Source organism: Meles meles, chromosome 7 (genome assembly GCF_922984935.1).
Source record: "Meles meles chromosome 7, mMelMel3.1 paternal haplotype, whole genome shotgun sequence".
Taxonomy (NCBI): Eukaryota; Metazoa; Chordata; class Mammalia; order Carnivora; family Mustelidae; genus Meles; species Meles meles.
In genome coordinates this window covers 28,973,993-28,988,684 of record NC_060072.1, presented here as the reverse complement: position 1 = coordinate 28,988,684, position 14,692 = coordinate 28,973,993, and the positions used below count along the sequence as shown (strand labels likewise).

Sequence of the window (14,692 nt, the reverse complement as noted above, 5' to 3'; positions counted from 1 at the left end):
GGAATAGTTGGAATAGTATTACAGGTAGGAGGAAGGGGAAAATGAAAAGGGAAATGATGATGATTCCGTAAAACGAGTGAACAGGAAGGAAAGCAGAGACTCCCGTGTATGCCTGATTTATGTGATGAGAATGACACGGTAATTCTCATTGCCAGATCAAGGTCATTGAAGAAGAATGCATTTAAAAGAACATAAATACTGTATTCTGGAAAACCTGGGTGGCTTGAATATAGTAAGATGACTTAAAACTAGTATGAAGGCACGAAGGGTCCTTACCCAACCACGGAGGGTCAGAGGCAAATTTACACTTTCCAACTCTTATGTAATCTGTACACAATCGAACACAACTGATAACAAAAATAAGATAACAAGTAAATATTTTTATAAAGATAAAAAGAAGTGAGTCTTAATGGTTGAATTGTGCCCCTTCCCCCACCATATGTTTAAAGTCTAATCTCTGGTACCTGTGAGTGTGAGTGACCGTATTTGGAAATAGGGTCTTTGGAGATCAAGTTAAGATGAGGTCATACTGAACTGGGCTGGGGACTAATCCGATATCATGGGTGTCCTTACAAGAAGAGAAGAGACACATACACATGGGAGAGGAAATCTTTGTGGATATGGTGGCAGAGATTTGCCTGTTCCTGCCACAAACCTAGGAACATCTATCTGGAGCTACTCTGAAGCTAGGAGAAGCAAGGAAGGGTTCTCCCCCATAGGCTTTGGAGGGAGCATGGCCCTGCTAACACCTTAAACTCAAACTTCTAGACTCCAGAGTTATGAGAGGATAAATTTCTGACATTTAAAGCCACTCCATTTGAGGTCATGTGTTACAGCAGCCCTAGGAAACTAACACTGTGGGGGTTTCCTCACCGGAGCCAGCCAGTGTGGGGGAGACAAGAGTCAGCCATGGTCCCACAGGAGATGAGAGAACTCTGTTGTTTTGTTCCTCGAAGTATGGACTAAGAAGCGGCAGTCTTCCTGGGAGTTTGTTTGAAATGCATACTTTCAGACCCCATCTTAGACCTGAGAATTAATTGCTCTTTTTTTTTTTTTAAGATTTTATTTATTTGACAGACAGAGATCACAAGTAGGCAGAGAGGCAGGCAGAGAGAGAAGGGGAAGCAGGCTCCCTGCTGAGCAGAGAACCCAATGCGGGGCTTGATCCCAGGACCCTGGGATCATGACCTGAGCCGAAGGCAGAGGCTTAACCCACTGAGCCACCCAGGTGCCCCAGAACTAATTGCTCTTGAGATGATGGTAGCCCAAACTATGTGACCTGGCAGCCAACGTCTGTGAACCCTTATCATGTGCTCTGGTCTGAGAGTTACACACCAACCTGTAAGGTAGGGACTAATATTATTCCCATTTTGCAGGTAAGGAAATAAGCCACCGGAAGGTTAAATAACATTGCTCAGTTGTACAAATAGCAACTTTTGAAGTCATGGAAATGAACCGTATCTATCTTTGTTTCAAAGGAAACATATGTAAGAAAGAAGTCACATTGCTACTTGAGAGAGGGATGCAGAAGTGTCAGGCCTCGTTCCCCTGTGAGTCCTGACAAAATTAGAAGCAGCTACAGGGCTGGCAAAGGTGAGTTGGAAGATCCGTTTTGCAGATCAAAGTCCAAAGAGTCTTCTCTGTCCCTTACCTTGACCCCTCCCTCCCCAGGTTATAAGTTAGGCAATGGGCTAACTACCAGCTCTTCTCCTACAACAGGAAGGCTACAATATGCAGGAGGGAGGACTAGGGAAGAGAGGGTAGCATTCAAGGTCCAGCTCTGAAGAAAATATCTAGTGAAAACATGGACCTTGAACACCAAGGGAAGCTACCTTTTCACTGGAGTAATGAGAGTAGGATCCCTTGGGAGGTGTAAGAGAGAAGAGAAATAAAACCATTTCCTCCCTCCTATTGACCGTTCTGGGGGATTGACCTTTTGTGGGCCAGCAAGACTGTGGACAAAGGGAAAAGAGTGACTTCCTCTGATATCCTCTCTAGCCCTGTGGATATCAAAGGTAACCGTAGACTCCTATGTGTTTCAGAAGAAGCAAAGACCTTGACGAAGCCCTCCTTTTGTGCCAGCATATCAGAGAAGATGTGCCTAGACACACTTCTGGATCTTCATACTTCCTACTTTCTTGCCTTTAGTCCTTTCTTCCAAATGTTCCTGTTGAACTCTTATACATTCATCCAAACTTGCCTCAAAAATTACTTCCTCAGTGAAGTCTTTCATGGTTCTCTGTGCTCATTCTGCTACCCTTGACAAAGCCGATTACCCCTCCTATGAGCCACTCATGTAACTTGTATATAGAAGCATACTTTGGAAATATTGTGGTCTCAGTTCTAGACCACTGCAATCAAGCCAATATCCCAAAAAAGTGAGTCAAATGAATTTTTAAATTCCCTACTGCATATAAAAGTTATATGTACACTATACCATAATATAGTAAGTGTTCAATAACATTGTATCTGAAAAAATGTAATTTTTTAAAAGATTTTATTTATTTATTTGACAGAGAGGGAGGGATCACAGGTAGGTAGAGAGGTAGGCAGGGGGGGTGGTAAGCAGTCCCTGCTGAGCAGAGAACCCGATGAGGGACCCTGAAATCATGACCTGAGCCAAAGGCAGAGGCTTAACCTACTGAGCCACCCAGGTGCCCCCAAAATGTATGTATCTTAATTTAAAATGCTTCATTGCTTAAAAATGTTAACCATCATCTGAACTTCCCATGAGTCATAATCACCAATAACAGATCCCCATAAAAAATACAATAATAATGAAAAAAGCTTGAATTAGTGCAAGAATTACCAAAATGTGACAGAGACACAAAGTGAGCGAATGTTATTGGAAAATGGTGGTCGATACACTGGGTCAGTGCAGGGTTGTCTCAAACCTTCCATTTTTAGACAATACAACATCTGCAAAGTGCAAGGAAGTAAAGCACAGTAAAATGAAGCATGGCTTTAATTCTAATGATAAAATTTATCCTTCTGCATTTCCATTATTTGTAATGATTGTGTCTTTGTTAAAATATGACCACCTTTAAGTCAAGAATGGCATCTTATTCATTCTTATATCCTTAGTTAGATACGGGCCTAGTTAATATTTTTGTATGAATAGAAATACACTCCACACCAGGAAAATCATATTTAAACTCATTGGGAGGTGCGCCTGGGTGGCTCAGGTCATGATCCTGGGGTCCTGGGATCAAGTCCCTAGTAGGGCTCCCTGCTCAGTGGGAAGCCTGCTTCTCCCTCTCCTTCTGCCCCCTCTCCTCTAACTCATGCTCACTCTCTCTCTCTCTGTGTGTCAAGTAAATAAAATCTTTTAAAAAAATTAAAACTCATTGAGAGTGTTTAGAATGCCACATCCAATACGAAGTCATTAGTGACACATGGCTATTAGCTTTAAATTCATTAAACTTAACTAAAATTTAGTTCTTCAGTTCCATCACATTTCTAGTGCTCCTACCTGGATATGCTCATGAGTACCATATTAGACAGTGCCAATACAGGACATTTTTAAAAGTCGAACAGTGTTATAGCTTCATTTTTCTTAATGGACAAATTTATTCTTTTTGAAGTAACGAATCACAGTGGTGGGATGACCCATTATTTTATGGCCCTGCACCATATGGCAAAGATGAAAGATGTTATGGATATTCAGGGATTCTTCATTGTTGGACACAAATGCATTCTTTCTAAAGAGCTGAAGGCAACACATTGAAAAGAATGGAAAGTTTGCCTTTCTTATTTACAAGCTGTGTGTCCATGGGAGAGGTACTTGACTTCTCTGAGGCTTCATTTGCTCATCTGTAAAAGAGATATTAAATAACCATACATAATCCACAGGGCCATTGTAAGTATTAAATGAGACACTGTATGTACAGTTAAGACATTGTATTGAATAAATGACAGTAATTATGTTTATGTCAGCTGCATCTCAAGACAATGACTTATTACCACAATACTGAGAAACCACTGAGAGCTATGAAGAGACTCCCTTCTCAGTTTTTCAGACTACCACCTTTGGCCTTGACATGCTTTGAGTTGTACAGTAGCATAGTTGTAAACTATGGCGAAAGCAAAGGCTGACCCTAACTCGATCAACACACATCAGAGTTACAGCTCTGACTCTGCATGTACTATGTCTGAATTTCATCACCTGTGAAAGAGAAACAATACATTCTCATGGGATTTTTGTGATCAGCAGATATGGACCAGGAAGAGCCTGGCACAGGAATTTTGTATTCACTGAATAAACTCCAGAAATAAATATCTGTTGCTGTTATTATCTTTCTACCAGGTCTTGACTCATATTTACAATATATCCAGTGCTAGTTTATTGAATGAATCAATGAATGAATGAATCAATGAATGAAATGTTGAATCAAGAAATAGCCTTTCCTACTTATTTATTGCCCAATGCCAGGCTGTGAATAAATATCACTCATGATCACCTCATGGAAGTCCAACATGTGATTAAATAGCTCACACAAAGCCCTGTATATTTCATGTTGTAATTGTCATAAAGGAGAATATGACTTTGACTACAAGAGCTCAGAGCTCTATGCTCTGATTCTCATGATTATTCAAATATTATTTTTATTTTCTACCAAATTTCTGTAAAATACATAGTTGCCCATTAATATTGACAGTGTAAGTTTTCTGTTTACCATTTGATTTTTAATGCTAATCATTTCTTTAAATAAGCAAACATTGCTTCACTCAAAGCATTATGAAAATAGCCCCATGTTTCCTAATGGAAAACCAGATTCAGTTAATTCTTTGACCAAGTTTCATCAAATATTGTTTTATTTGTTAGCACCTCTGATCATTGCAAAAAAGCCTAAAATAATTGGGTTTCAGAAAAAGTGCCTGGAATGACATAGGATGTGAATGTCATGTTTATCTGTGGCTGGTAATATTTGTTTAATAATCCTACAGATATAGTTATGGTGCTGGGCTTATTAGTTATTCTCCAAGTGCCCTGACTAGATCCTTTTTTCTTCCATCTCTGTCCTGCCCCAAGAAGAACCTTCCTCTTCTAGCTTTCTTGATGGTTGTCTTCCCTTTAGGCTTCATCAGTGGGAGAGTCTGATGTAGAAGGAGAGAAGGGGACATACCTTCCTCTGGCAGATGTGGCATCCTTCCCGGAACATAGTACTCCAGGCACAGAAATCCTCCAAAGTTGTCCTCTCACTTGCCTCCAGAAACTCAATTCTTTCCCTACCCTCGTAGCCATCTGGGTGGCAATGGCTTTCTACCATTGCCATCTCTTGGTGCCTCGTCATCCCTTGTTTGGTGCAGTAGACTCTGCACATGTTCTAGAGTCCCTTTATTAACTATCTTCATTTGACCTCTCAGAGGTAAATTCTGTTTTCTGCCAGATCCTGACTTACACAAAGATTAAAAGAGAAAGTTTGGTTGCCATGTATTTACCAGGTATTTGACTATGGGAAAGTTACTTAATTTCTCCTAACTTAAGTCTACTTTTCTACTTTACTCATTTACTCTATAGGGCTATGAAGTAGCTGTGTAATAATTAGAGAGGATCTCATGACTTCTCCTGGAAATTTTGTGTTGATATGCTTTTGTGTTCTGAGAGAGAAATAATGAGGGAGAGTCATATTTCAACCATAAGGGAGGGCAGCTTGAAAATGTAATGAAGGAAGGCAAAGAACTGCAGAGAAACTTGGCTGGCATTCTGATCAAACTGTACCTAAAGACTCTTCTAATAGTAGGACCCTTTGGGTTTTCCTTTTTGGTTTAAACCAGTTTGGATTTGGGGCTGTCTGGGTTGCTCAGTCGGTTGAGAGTCCGACTCTTGATTTTCAGTTCAGGTCATGATCTCAGGCTCATGGAATTGAGTTCCACATCAGGTTCCATGCTCAGCGAGGAATCTGCTTGTCCCTCTCCCTCCCTGTCTAAACCTCACCCTCCATGTGTGCATTTGTGTGTGCATGCCCTCTCTCTCAAGTAAATAAATAAAATCTTCTTTTAAAAACCATCTTGGATTTCGTCATCAATATTTTCAACCATAAAACAGCCAACGTTGTAGACAGAACAAACTATCCTCACATGTTTGTCTATTAGACGTTGGTAGCATCAATGTAGTTTTTGGTAAATCTCTATTTTTTTGTAAATCAGCCTATTCCCCAGGCCTACTGAATGGTCTGCTTTGGTAAGTCTTTATAAATCCTGAAGAAAAAAGTTCTAAATTTGAATGTTTAACTAAGTGCAATAAATATTTCTAATACATCTAGTAATTATAGAAATATTCAGGTGAGCAGCCTGATTATACACAAGATATTTTAAGACTGATTTAGTATTTTAATACCTGAAAATACCAGCTTTCTAGACCAATCGGGAAAAAAATCAGCTTTGGGCTTTATCAGCTTAGCACTGATCATAGATAATGTAAGTTATAACACACAAATGTCAAAAAACAGGAGTGAAAGAAATATCTGAGAACTTGAAGATATGTGCTATATTTGTCTAGAACACAATGTCTGCTCTCTTCAGAAAATGGGGTTTAGGGAAGATTTACAATTACACTTTTATACAATGGTAATTTTGAATGTATTTGTAAATTTATTATTTTCAAAAGGATGACATAAGCAAAAATTTTACAAAGCCTTATTGAATTTACATATTCAAATGAGGCTTTACCAAGAATAACGGGGATTAACACAGAGCTAGATAGAACTTAAGACTTTTTGTCAAAGGGTCTAACACCCTATGAGCTACCAAAGATGGACACTTTTTATTTGAATCTTTCTAAGAATTAAATACGAAAAGCTTTACTAAATTGTTGACATATATATATATATTTACTTCAAATTTTATGTTTAAGGGAATAAGAGTATCTGCAATAGCTCAGTTAACATCAACAGAAAGCTTCAGAAAAGAATTCTGAAAATGGCAGGCAAAATATTTTTTTATTGTAGGCAATTATTTAAACTGCATATTCAGCTTTATGTATTATAAATCATGTGGGAAAAGATCCACATTGCAGTTAAGTTTCCAGTATCTAGCTTTCTTTTTTTTTTCTTTTTTGAGCAATGATATTAATGGGATTTCTGCCAGGTTATAAAAATGACGGCTTCCTAGGGAATTATTTATAATTTCCAAGCTGGATGGCAGAACGCACGTAGACACATCGGAAGGTGGATGGCTGGATCTCCCAGTACTGGACTGGGTTGCTGAAAAGGCTCACACCTGAATAAGAGGCCTTTTTGGTGTTGTATCCAGGTGGGCAGAAGTCATTAGACCCAACTGCAGAGATATTGTTGTTATGAAGGTAGACAACCTGCAAAATGAAATAATGGAGAATGATTATTTTCCTCTAAGTAGACGGGGCCATTCATGTAAATACTTTATTCTTTTCCCTTTATTCTTTATTCTTTATCCTCGACCCTTCCTTTCTCTTACACTCTCCACCCAACCATCAACAAATGCTGCTAGTTTAATCTTCAAAACGTACATGTAACCCAGTCTTCTCCCCATATTGACTCCTACAACATTGTCCAAAACTGCCATTATCTCCTCCTGGATGATTGAAGTCACCGTTCTTGCTTCCTTTTCTGCTCTAAAATCAATCTTCCTTCCTTAGTTCATAGAGCAATTATTTCAAAAAGGAAGCCAAGTTATATATTCTTCCCCTCAACACTCCAGTGCCTTCCTGTCTCATGCAGAATAAAGTCCAAAGTTCTCACATTGGCTCACAAACCTAACAGGATCTGACATCCTTCTGCTCTGACCTCATCTCCCCTAGCTATTCAATCTAACCACTCTACCCTACTTGTTTTTCCTCTATTACAAAAATCACAGTCCTTCTTTTGGTTGGCACATGTTGCTTCCTCCACATAGACTGACCTTCTCCAGGATGTCTCCGGGGTTTACTCCCTCATGTAATTCATGTAACTTTTTCTTACCAAAGGCATCATTCCTCACTATCCAGGGCTGCCACTCTCTGCCCCAATTCACTTCTTTAAATCTTCATAGTAATTATCACTATATAGCTTATTATACATTTATTTGTTTTGTCTGTATCCTCCTCTAGAATAAAAGCTCCATGAGGAAAGAAACTTGTTCTGTTTTTTTTATGACTGTATCTTCAGTGTCTACTAGAACTGAGTAGGTGTTCAATAATACATGTTGAATGAATACATGAGTAAATTCATGCTATTTCACAAGCTGTGTCTCCATGGACTATTGCGTTTTCGGGGCAAAGGTAAAGTGATGCCCATTTTAACAAAATTAAACAAAATGAGGAAGTAATATAGAGTGAATAAAAAGTGTACAGGCGGTATTAGAATCAAAATAATCACAAACCCTAAGAAACACTGAGTATCAGCATTTGGAATGAACAGACCTAGAAAGTTGAAATGAAAATGCACTATGTGTTACAAATTCTATCTTATGAATATAATTCTACTGTTCAGTAGGATTTTTTCTGAAATGCATTTTATGATTATGATTATGATTATGATTAAGATAATGGTAACATGTTCATAGATTTTTCTTGGGGAAATTAAGTATCAGACTTATAAAAAGGACTTTAGAAATGGGTTTTTACTTCTATCATGTACATGTGAATTTTGAAGAACAAGAAGTGACTTATACAACCAAAGCAAAAATATAGTAAGAAAGCGAAAATCTCTAAAGTACATTGTAAAACCTATGAGGTGTTCCCTCATAATAATTAACTTAAAATATTGTTGCAGCTACCTGAACACTCACTGATATGCACGGGAAAAGGGCCTTGTTTAAGAAAGGGTTTGGAAAGAGAACAATAGATATCACATAAAAACAAGCGAGGGATATTAAGCCAAACAATACGTCCAAGTATTTTTTTAATAATTCTCAAACTGAAAATTTCTTTTCATTTGCCATTCTCTAATTCCTAGCAATAATTAGCAAGAAAAGGGAAACATGTTTGGTTAGAGTTTATGACTAATACTGAAGGCGAGAGAAAAAAATATCAAGACATAAAGCAGGTATCAGTCTGTGTAAAAAAGAAAATTCTATTCCCAACTCATTTTATGAAGTCTGTATTTTCTTTTTTTTTTTAAGATTTTATTTATTTATTTGACAGAGAGATCACAAGTAGACAGAGAGGCAGGCAGAGAGAGAGAGGGAAGCAGGCTCTGCTCAGCAGAGAGCCCGATGCGGGACTCGATTCCAGGACCCTGAGATCATGACCTGAGCCGAAGGCAGTGGCTTAACTCACTGAGCCACCCAGGCGCCCAGAAGTCTTTATTTTCTAATATTAAAGCCAGACAAAAATCATCACATACATACACATATAGCCCACAATCAAATATTTCATATAAACATAGACAAAAAACTTTAACAAAATATCAGGAAACTGTATCTCATAACATTAAAAAAAATCTGTACACCATGACCAAGATGGAGCATGATTTATTCAAGGATGTAAAACTCATTTAACTGGAAGTTAACTAACTTAATATAGTATATTAAAGGAATAAAAGGCAAAAACCACACGATAACCTCAACAGACACACAAAAAGCATTTGAATATACATCCATGATGAAAATTTTCAATAAGCTTAAGAATAAAAGAGAACTTTCTCAACTTGATTAAGAGCATCTACAAATATCTGTAGTTAACATCATGCTGAAATGTGAGAGTCTGAGTGTCTACCTGTGGCAGAAGATGAGATTGAAAATTGACTAGAAAAAGTAAGGGGAATATTTGGAGGGTAATAGAAGTGTTAGAACTGGATTGTGGTGGGGGTGCCTGGGTGGCTCAGTCCCTTAAGTGTCTGCCTTCAGCTCAGGTAAGGGTCTCAGGGCTGGGGTGAAGTCCAACGTCAGGCTCCCTGCTCAGAGGGGAGCCTGCTTCTCCCTCTGCCCATCCCATGCTCATGGTCACTCTTTCTCTCTCTCAAATAAATAAAATAAAAGAAGAACTGGATTTTAGAGATGGTTGAAGAATGATATAATTTTGCTAAAAATAACTGAATTATATACTTACAAAAAAGACAGTGAATTAGGTGAAATCCCTAGGAGCCTATAAGAAGGGAGGTGAAATTAATGCATGGATAGCCAATTAGAAAAGAAGAACCAAGAATGAGGCCCTTGTGTGAATCCTCATGATATTCAATCCTGCTGATATTCAACAAATATTTCAAAATAGCAATACCATGTTTTATAATTTTTTTTCTCTGTGACCCACAATAAGAAACACAATACATGTATTTAGTATATATAAATCTGTGCATTCAAACAAAGTCTTTATGAAATACTTACCATTACATTGATATTTTATTTTCCATTCATTCTAACCCATCTGAGCCTAGCCTATCCCATAAATGTTCTAAATTAACTCATTAAACTTATTTTATGAACTCAGTAATACAACCAGACTGACATTTGAAAAACAGCAATCAAGAAGGTAAAACTGATTATTCTAGGATATAAAAATGAAAACAAAACAACTGCCCCCCACAAATGCCCACCACCAACAGAATCCTTATGTAAATGATGATGTGTCAATCTCATTTGGAATTTTTGTCACAACTGAATAAAAAAAGAAGAGAGATCAGTAACATATTGGCATAACTGACAGCAAGTAAGGGATAAACCTATCTTGAACCCCAACCAAAGAAGTGGAAACATTACCAAAATGGCAACTTTATAAAAATGATTTATTTATGATAGAACATCAACGTCAAGGTATAATTTGTCTTTTTACAAAATTTATTTATTTGAGAGAGAAAGAGAGTGCAAGCACAGAGGAGTGGGGCAGAGGGAGAGTGAGAGAATCTTAAGCAGACTCCACACTGAGCACAGATCTCATGTGGGGCTCGATCTCACAATGGTGAGATCATATCCTGAGCCAAAATCAAGAGTCTGACACCCAACCGACTGCGCCATGCAGGCACTCCAACATATAATTTCTAAATTGTCATGACTGAACTAAGTACCTATGTAAATTTCTGAAAAAGACAATTTAAATATGACCTTTAAAGAAAATGAAAAATTAGATAAAACAAGCAAATACATAAAATTTATGAATAACTGCTTATTAATTTTTAAATAAAAAATTGAATAATGTATTTGTTCTAGTTCCTCAAAGTAACAATGGAAGTCTTATGCTATTATGTATGAAAATATTGTTATTATTTAAACTAATAACATGCCATACATTTATAGATTTACAGACTAGAAAGCTCTGTTACTGCAGTGGACCCCTGGATGGTATCATCGTATTCTTATGAATGTACTATAACTCAATAATCTATAGAAAATTAACTCAGTCACACTGCCAGCTAAATATTCCCTTTTGACCTACATGACGTCTGTTGAAGCTAAAATTTATAACTGCTATTTTATTCCATATCTATGGTTCATAAATTATACCATCTTTTTCAATCAGTATGTTTCTGTTACAGTGATCTATGACTTCTAACTATCTTGCCTGCTTCATTAAAAATATTATATTCTGGAAGTCAACACAATAACTAGTTTAGGGAAACAGTCTTATTTAAAAAAATAATAATTTAGACCTACTTTTTCAGGATGCCTGTGTGGCTCAGTGGTTTAAAGCCTTTGCCTTCGGCCCAGGTCATAATCCCAGGGTCTTGGATGGAGCCCTACACTGGGCTCCTTGCTCAGCAGGGAGACTGCTTCTCCCTCTACCTGCCACTCCCCCTACTTGTGCTCTCTCTGACAAATAAATAATAAATAAAATCTTTTTTAAAAATACCCTTGTGTTTTTCATGAAACCAGAATGAATATTTATGTGGAAACATTAAAAAATAACTTCCTGCAAAAAGATTTGTAAGCCTGCCCCCATCATCGCAGTAGGGAGGGTTTGCTCCCTAGACACCCCGCACACTATTTAGTGGTACTGTATTACCTGGATGTACTTATGCTCCGCCAGCCCACCAGGTACTTTGATCAGCTTATTGTTGTCCAGGTGGAGCTCCCTCAGATGAGGAGTGTTGGCTAGAGTGCCATTGTCAACGGCAGAAATGCTGTTAAAACTCAGCCCCAACCTGTGAAGGAAAGCAGAAATGAATGCATGCACTGCACACTGCTGCCCTCCTCACAGGCACTGTGTGATTTATCCAGTCAACAGGAAAGGACATTCTTTATTTTCACCCTTAGTGTTCTCTTTGCCTAGAATGCTTTTTACAACCTTCCCGAGCTCAGATAGAGCCCGTTTGTTCTCAAATTCCCAGCTTGGAGTCACTCTCTTTGAAACCCTTCTGACAGGCATCCGCTAGTAAATGTTCCTGTTGTCACCCTCTTAAAAAAACTCAAGGGATTAATGACTTGTATGTCGCTCCTAGAGAAAAGTGACTGTTTTGTGGCATACCCAGTATGAACACAGAGTTTGTTACGATTGATTGATTTCAAATTGATTTCTCTGTATAATGAATACAATGAATTCACTTCAGAGGAAACTAAAAGGACTACTATTATCATCTTGGTCACTGTGGAAATCAACTAACTGTATATTTATTATATAAATTTATTCATTGGAAATAAAAGGTAGAAGGATCTAATGAATCAATAAACACACCTGCCAGGAAGGTTAACAGAATTAGCATCTTGCTTTTGTTTGAGTTTTATCAATGACCACGTGTTAATATCAGAATTTGCCTGGTGCCAATATTCCCGGCTACTAGCCTTGATCTCTGACCTAAGTTGTCTCTTTCTTGGCCCCTGACATTTCTTATGCAATGCCACTCAAAGTTTCGGGTTGCATTTTTTAAATTAAATGGATGAAAGGTCAAAGTTCTGCAGCTGTGAGGTATCTTCCTAGTAAATGGGATTCAAAAGGCAGGGGTCAGCTTGGAGATAAGGTTAATGTATTTGGCATTCTGGGGATGCATGACTCTGTCAAAACCGGGGTGCTGCCAATGCAAAAAGGCAGAGAGGGGATACCAGGGATGAGACAACAAGGTAATGAAAGAGCCAGAATCTAGCTCCAAGAGAAAGAAGAGGAGATGGGGGGCCTGGGTGGCTCAATGGGTTAAGCCGCTGCCTTCGGCTCAGGTCATGATCTCAGGGTCCTGGGATCGAGCCCTGAATCAGGCTCTCTGCTCAGCAGGGAGACTGCTTCCCCCTCTCTCTGCCTGCCTCTCTGCCTACTTGTGATCTCTCTCTCTGTCAAATAAATAAATAAAATCTTAAAAAAAAAAAAGAGGTGGAGTCTACTGGGATCCTTCAAATGTAGTGGAATAGGCTTGGGAACTATCTGTAGGATGCCTTTTGCTTGCCTTCAGCTTCTTTTGATCTTTGAGCCCTTTTGGTATTTAGATTTTGGTTTATCTGACCAAAGTCTTTCAATTTTAATCATGGCTTGGTATTTGAAATAATTGAGATCGCAGTATATTGATTTTAGGCTATTGGTAAAATAGTTGGCTTATCTTAGTTATGGATTATTGACTTGACCTCTTGGCTGAGAACATTTTGGTTTTTTTTTTTGCCCCAATCTCAGACATTTATCTCTTGTTTCTGGTCTTTTCTTTTCTATTATAGAAACATGTCTTCTATTCCTTACAACACTTCAAGTCCCATTTCCAATTTGGGGCTAATTCAGCTTCAGAATACGATAATCCCAATAATTGATTCAAAGAAACTTCACTTTTCTGATGATTTATTTATATATTCAATCAATAAATGTTTTTGAGGACCTACTATGTTCACAATATTATCCTAGGTTTATGAAGGCAGAGGACTCATGGCTCAAAAATCATTATTATTTCCATCAAAGATTAAAATCCACTTCGGGAGATGATCATAGATGTATACATGTATAACAGAAGGGAGGTGTGCCTGAAAACCATCTTATAGTTTTGGAGAGAAGCATATATTATTTTCTTTCCACTTGTTTCTAATAACTAATTGGAATATTTGCCCTGTAACACTGTTCCAAGATCAGGGGTGGCTGCTTTTTCCTTCTTTTCACAGTTTTGATGCTCAACACCAAAATACCTCTCATGTTCCAACATCAGTGAAGAATAAACAACATGAAGATGTGATGGTTTCATAGACAGATTTTTCAAGGCTTGATGCCAAAAGGAAATTTGTTTGATAAATTCGAGTCAGAAAAGTTTGCTTGGCCACTTGAGTCAGTCTGTTCCATTTAATGAATGGAATTTTTTAAAAAATCTCAATACAACTTTCAGTACAAAATGAATTTTTCTTCTAAAAAGGTACAGATATTATTAATGATTTACCATATTTGGAATTAGATTATTGTTCATCTCTACTATTATTGCAACTACCACTGGCCATCCTAAAGATCATTCTACAAAATAGGCAATGCAACTTGTCCTCCTACATTGTTCTGCAGCTAGAGGGACAGGATCACAAAGAAAGGTCAGTGATGCCTAATACTCTTTCAAAATATATTTGCTGTATTAGAGACTGTAATTCAAGTATCTTTAGATAAATGATTTCTTTTTTTAAAATTAATTAATTAATTAATTTGTCAGACAGAGATTACAAGTAGTCAGAGAGTCAGGTAGAGAGAGAGAGAGAGAGAGAGGAAGGGAGGAAGGGAAGCAGGCTCCCCTCTGAGCAGAGAGCCCGATGCGGGGCTCGATCCCAGGACCCTGGGATCACCACCTGAGCAAAGGCAGAGGCTTTAACCCACTGAGTCACCCAGGTGTCCATAGATAAATGATTTCTTATCACTGGGGAC

At 37.9% G+C, this 14,692-nt stretch overlaps 1 protein-coding gene across 4 annotated transcripts in view; it reads right to left on the bottom strand.

Annotated features, from left to right (window-relative positions):
• Positions 1–6,922: 6,922 nt before the first annotated feature.
• DCN (decorin) overlaps positions 6,923–14,692 on the bottom strand; it is a 44,161-nt gene continuing 36,391 nt past the window's right edge. For all 4 annotated transcript variants that reach the window (XM_046013116.1, XM_046013114.1, XM_046013115.1 and 1 more), the window contains 2 exons: positions 11,894–12,032; positions 6,923–7,312 (listed from right to left, as the gene is read on the bottom strand). In XM_046013116.1, coding sequence (XP_045869072.1) covers positions 7,118–7,312; positions 11,894–12,032 — 334 coding nt within the window. In that variant the 3' untranslated portion in view covers positions 6,923–7,117. The remainder of the gene's footprint in view (positions 7,313–11,893; positions 12,033–14,692) is intronic.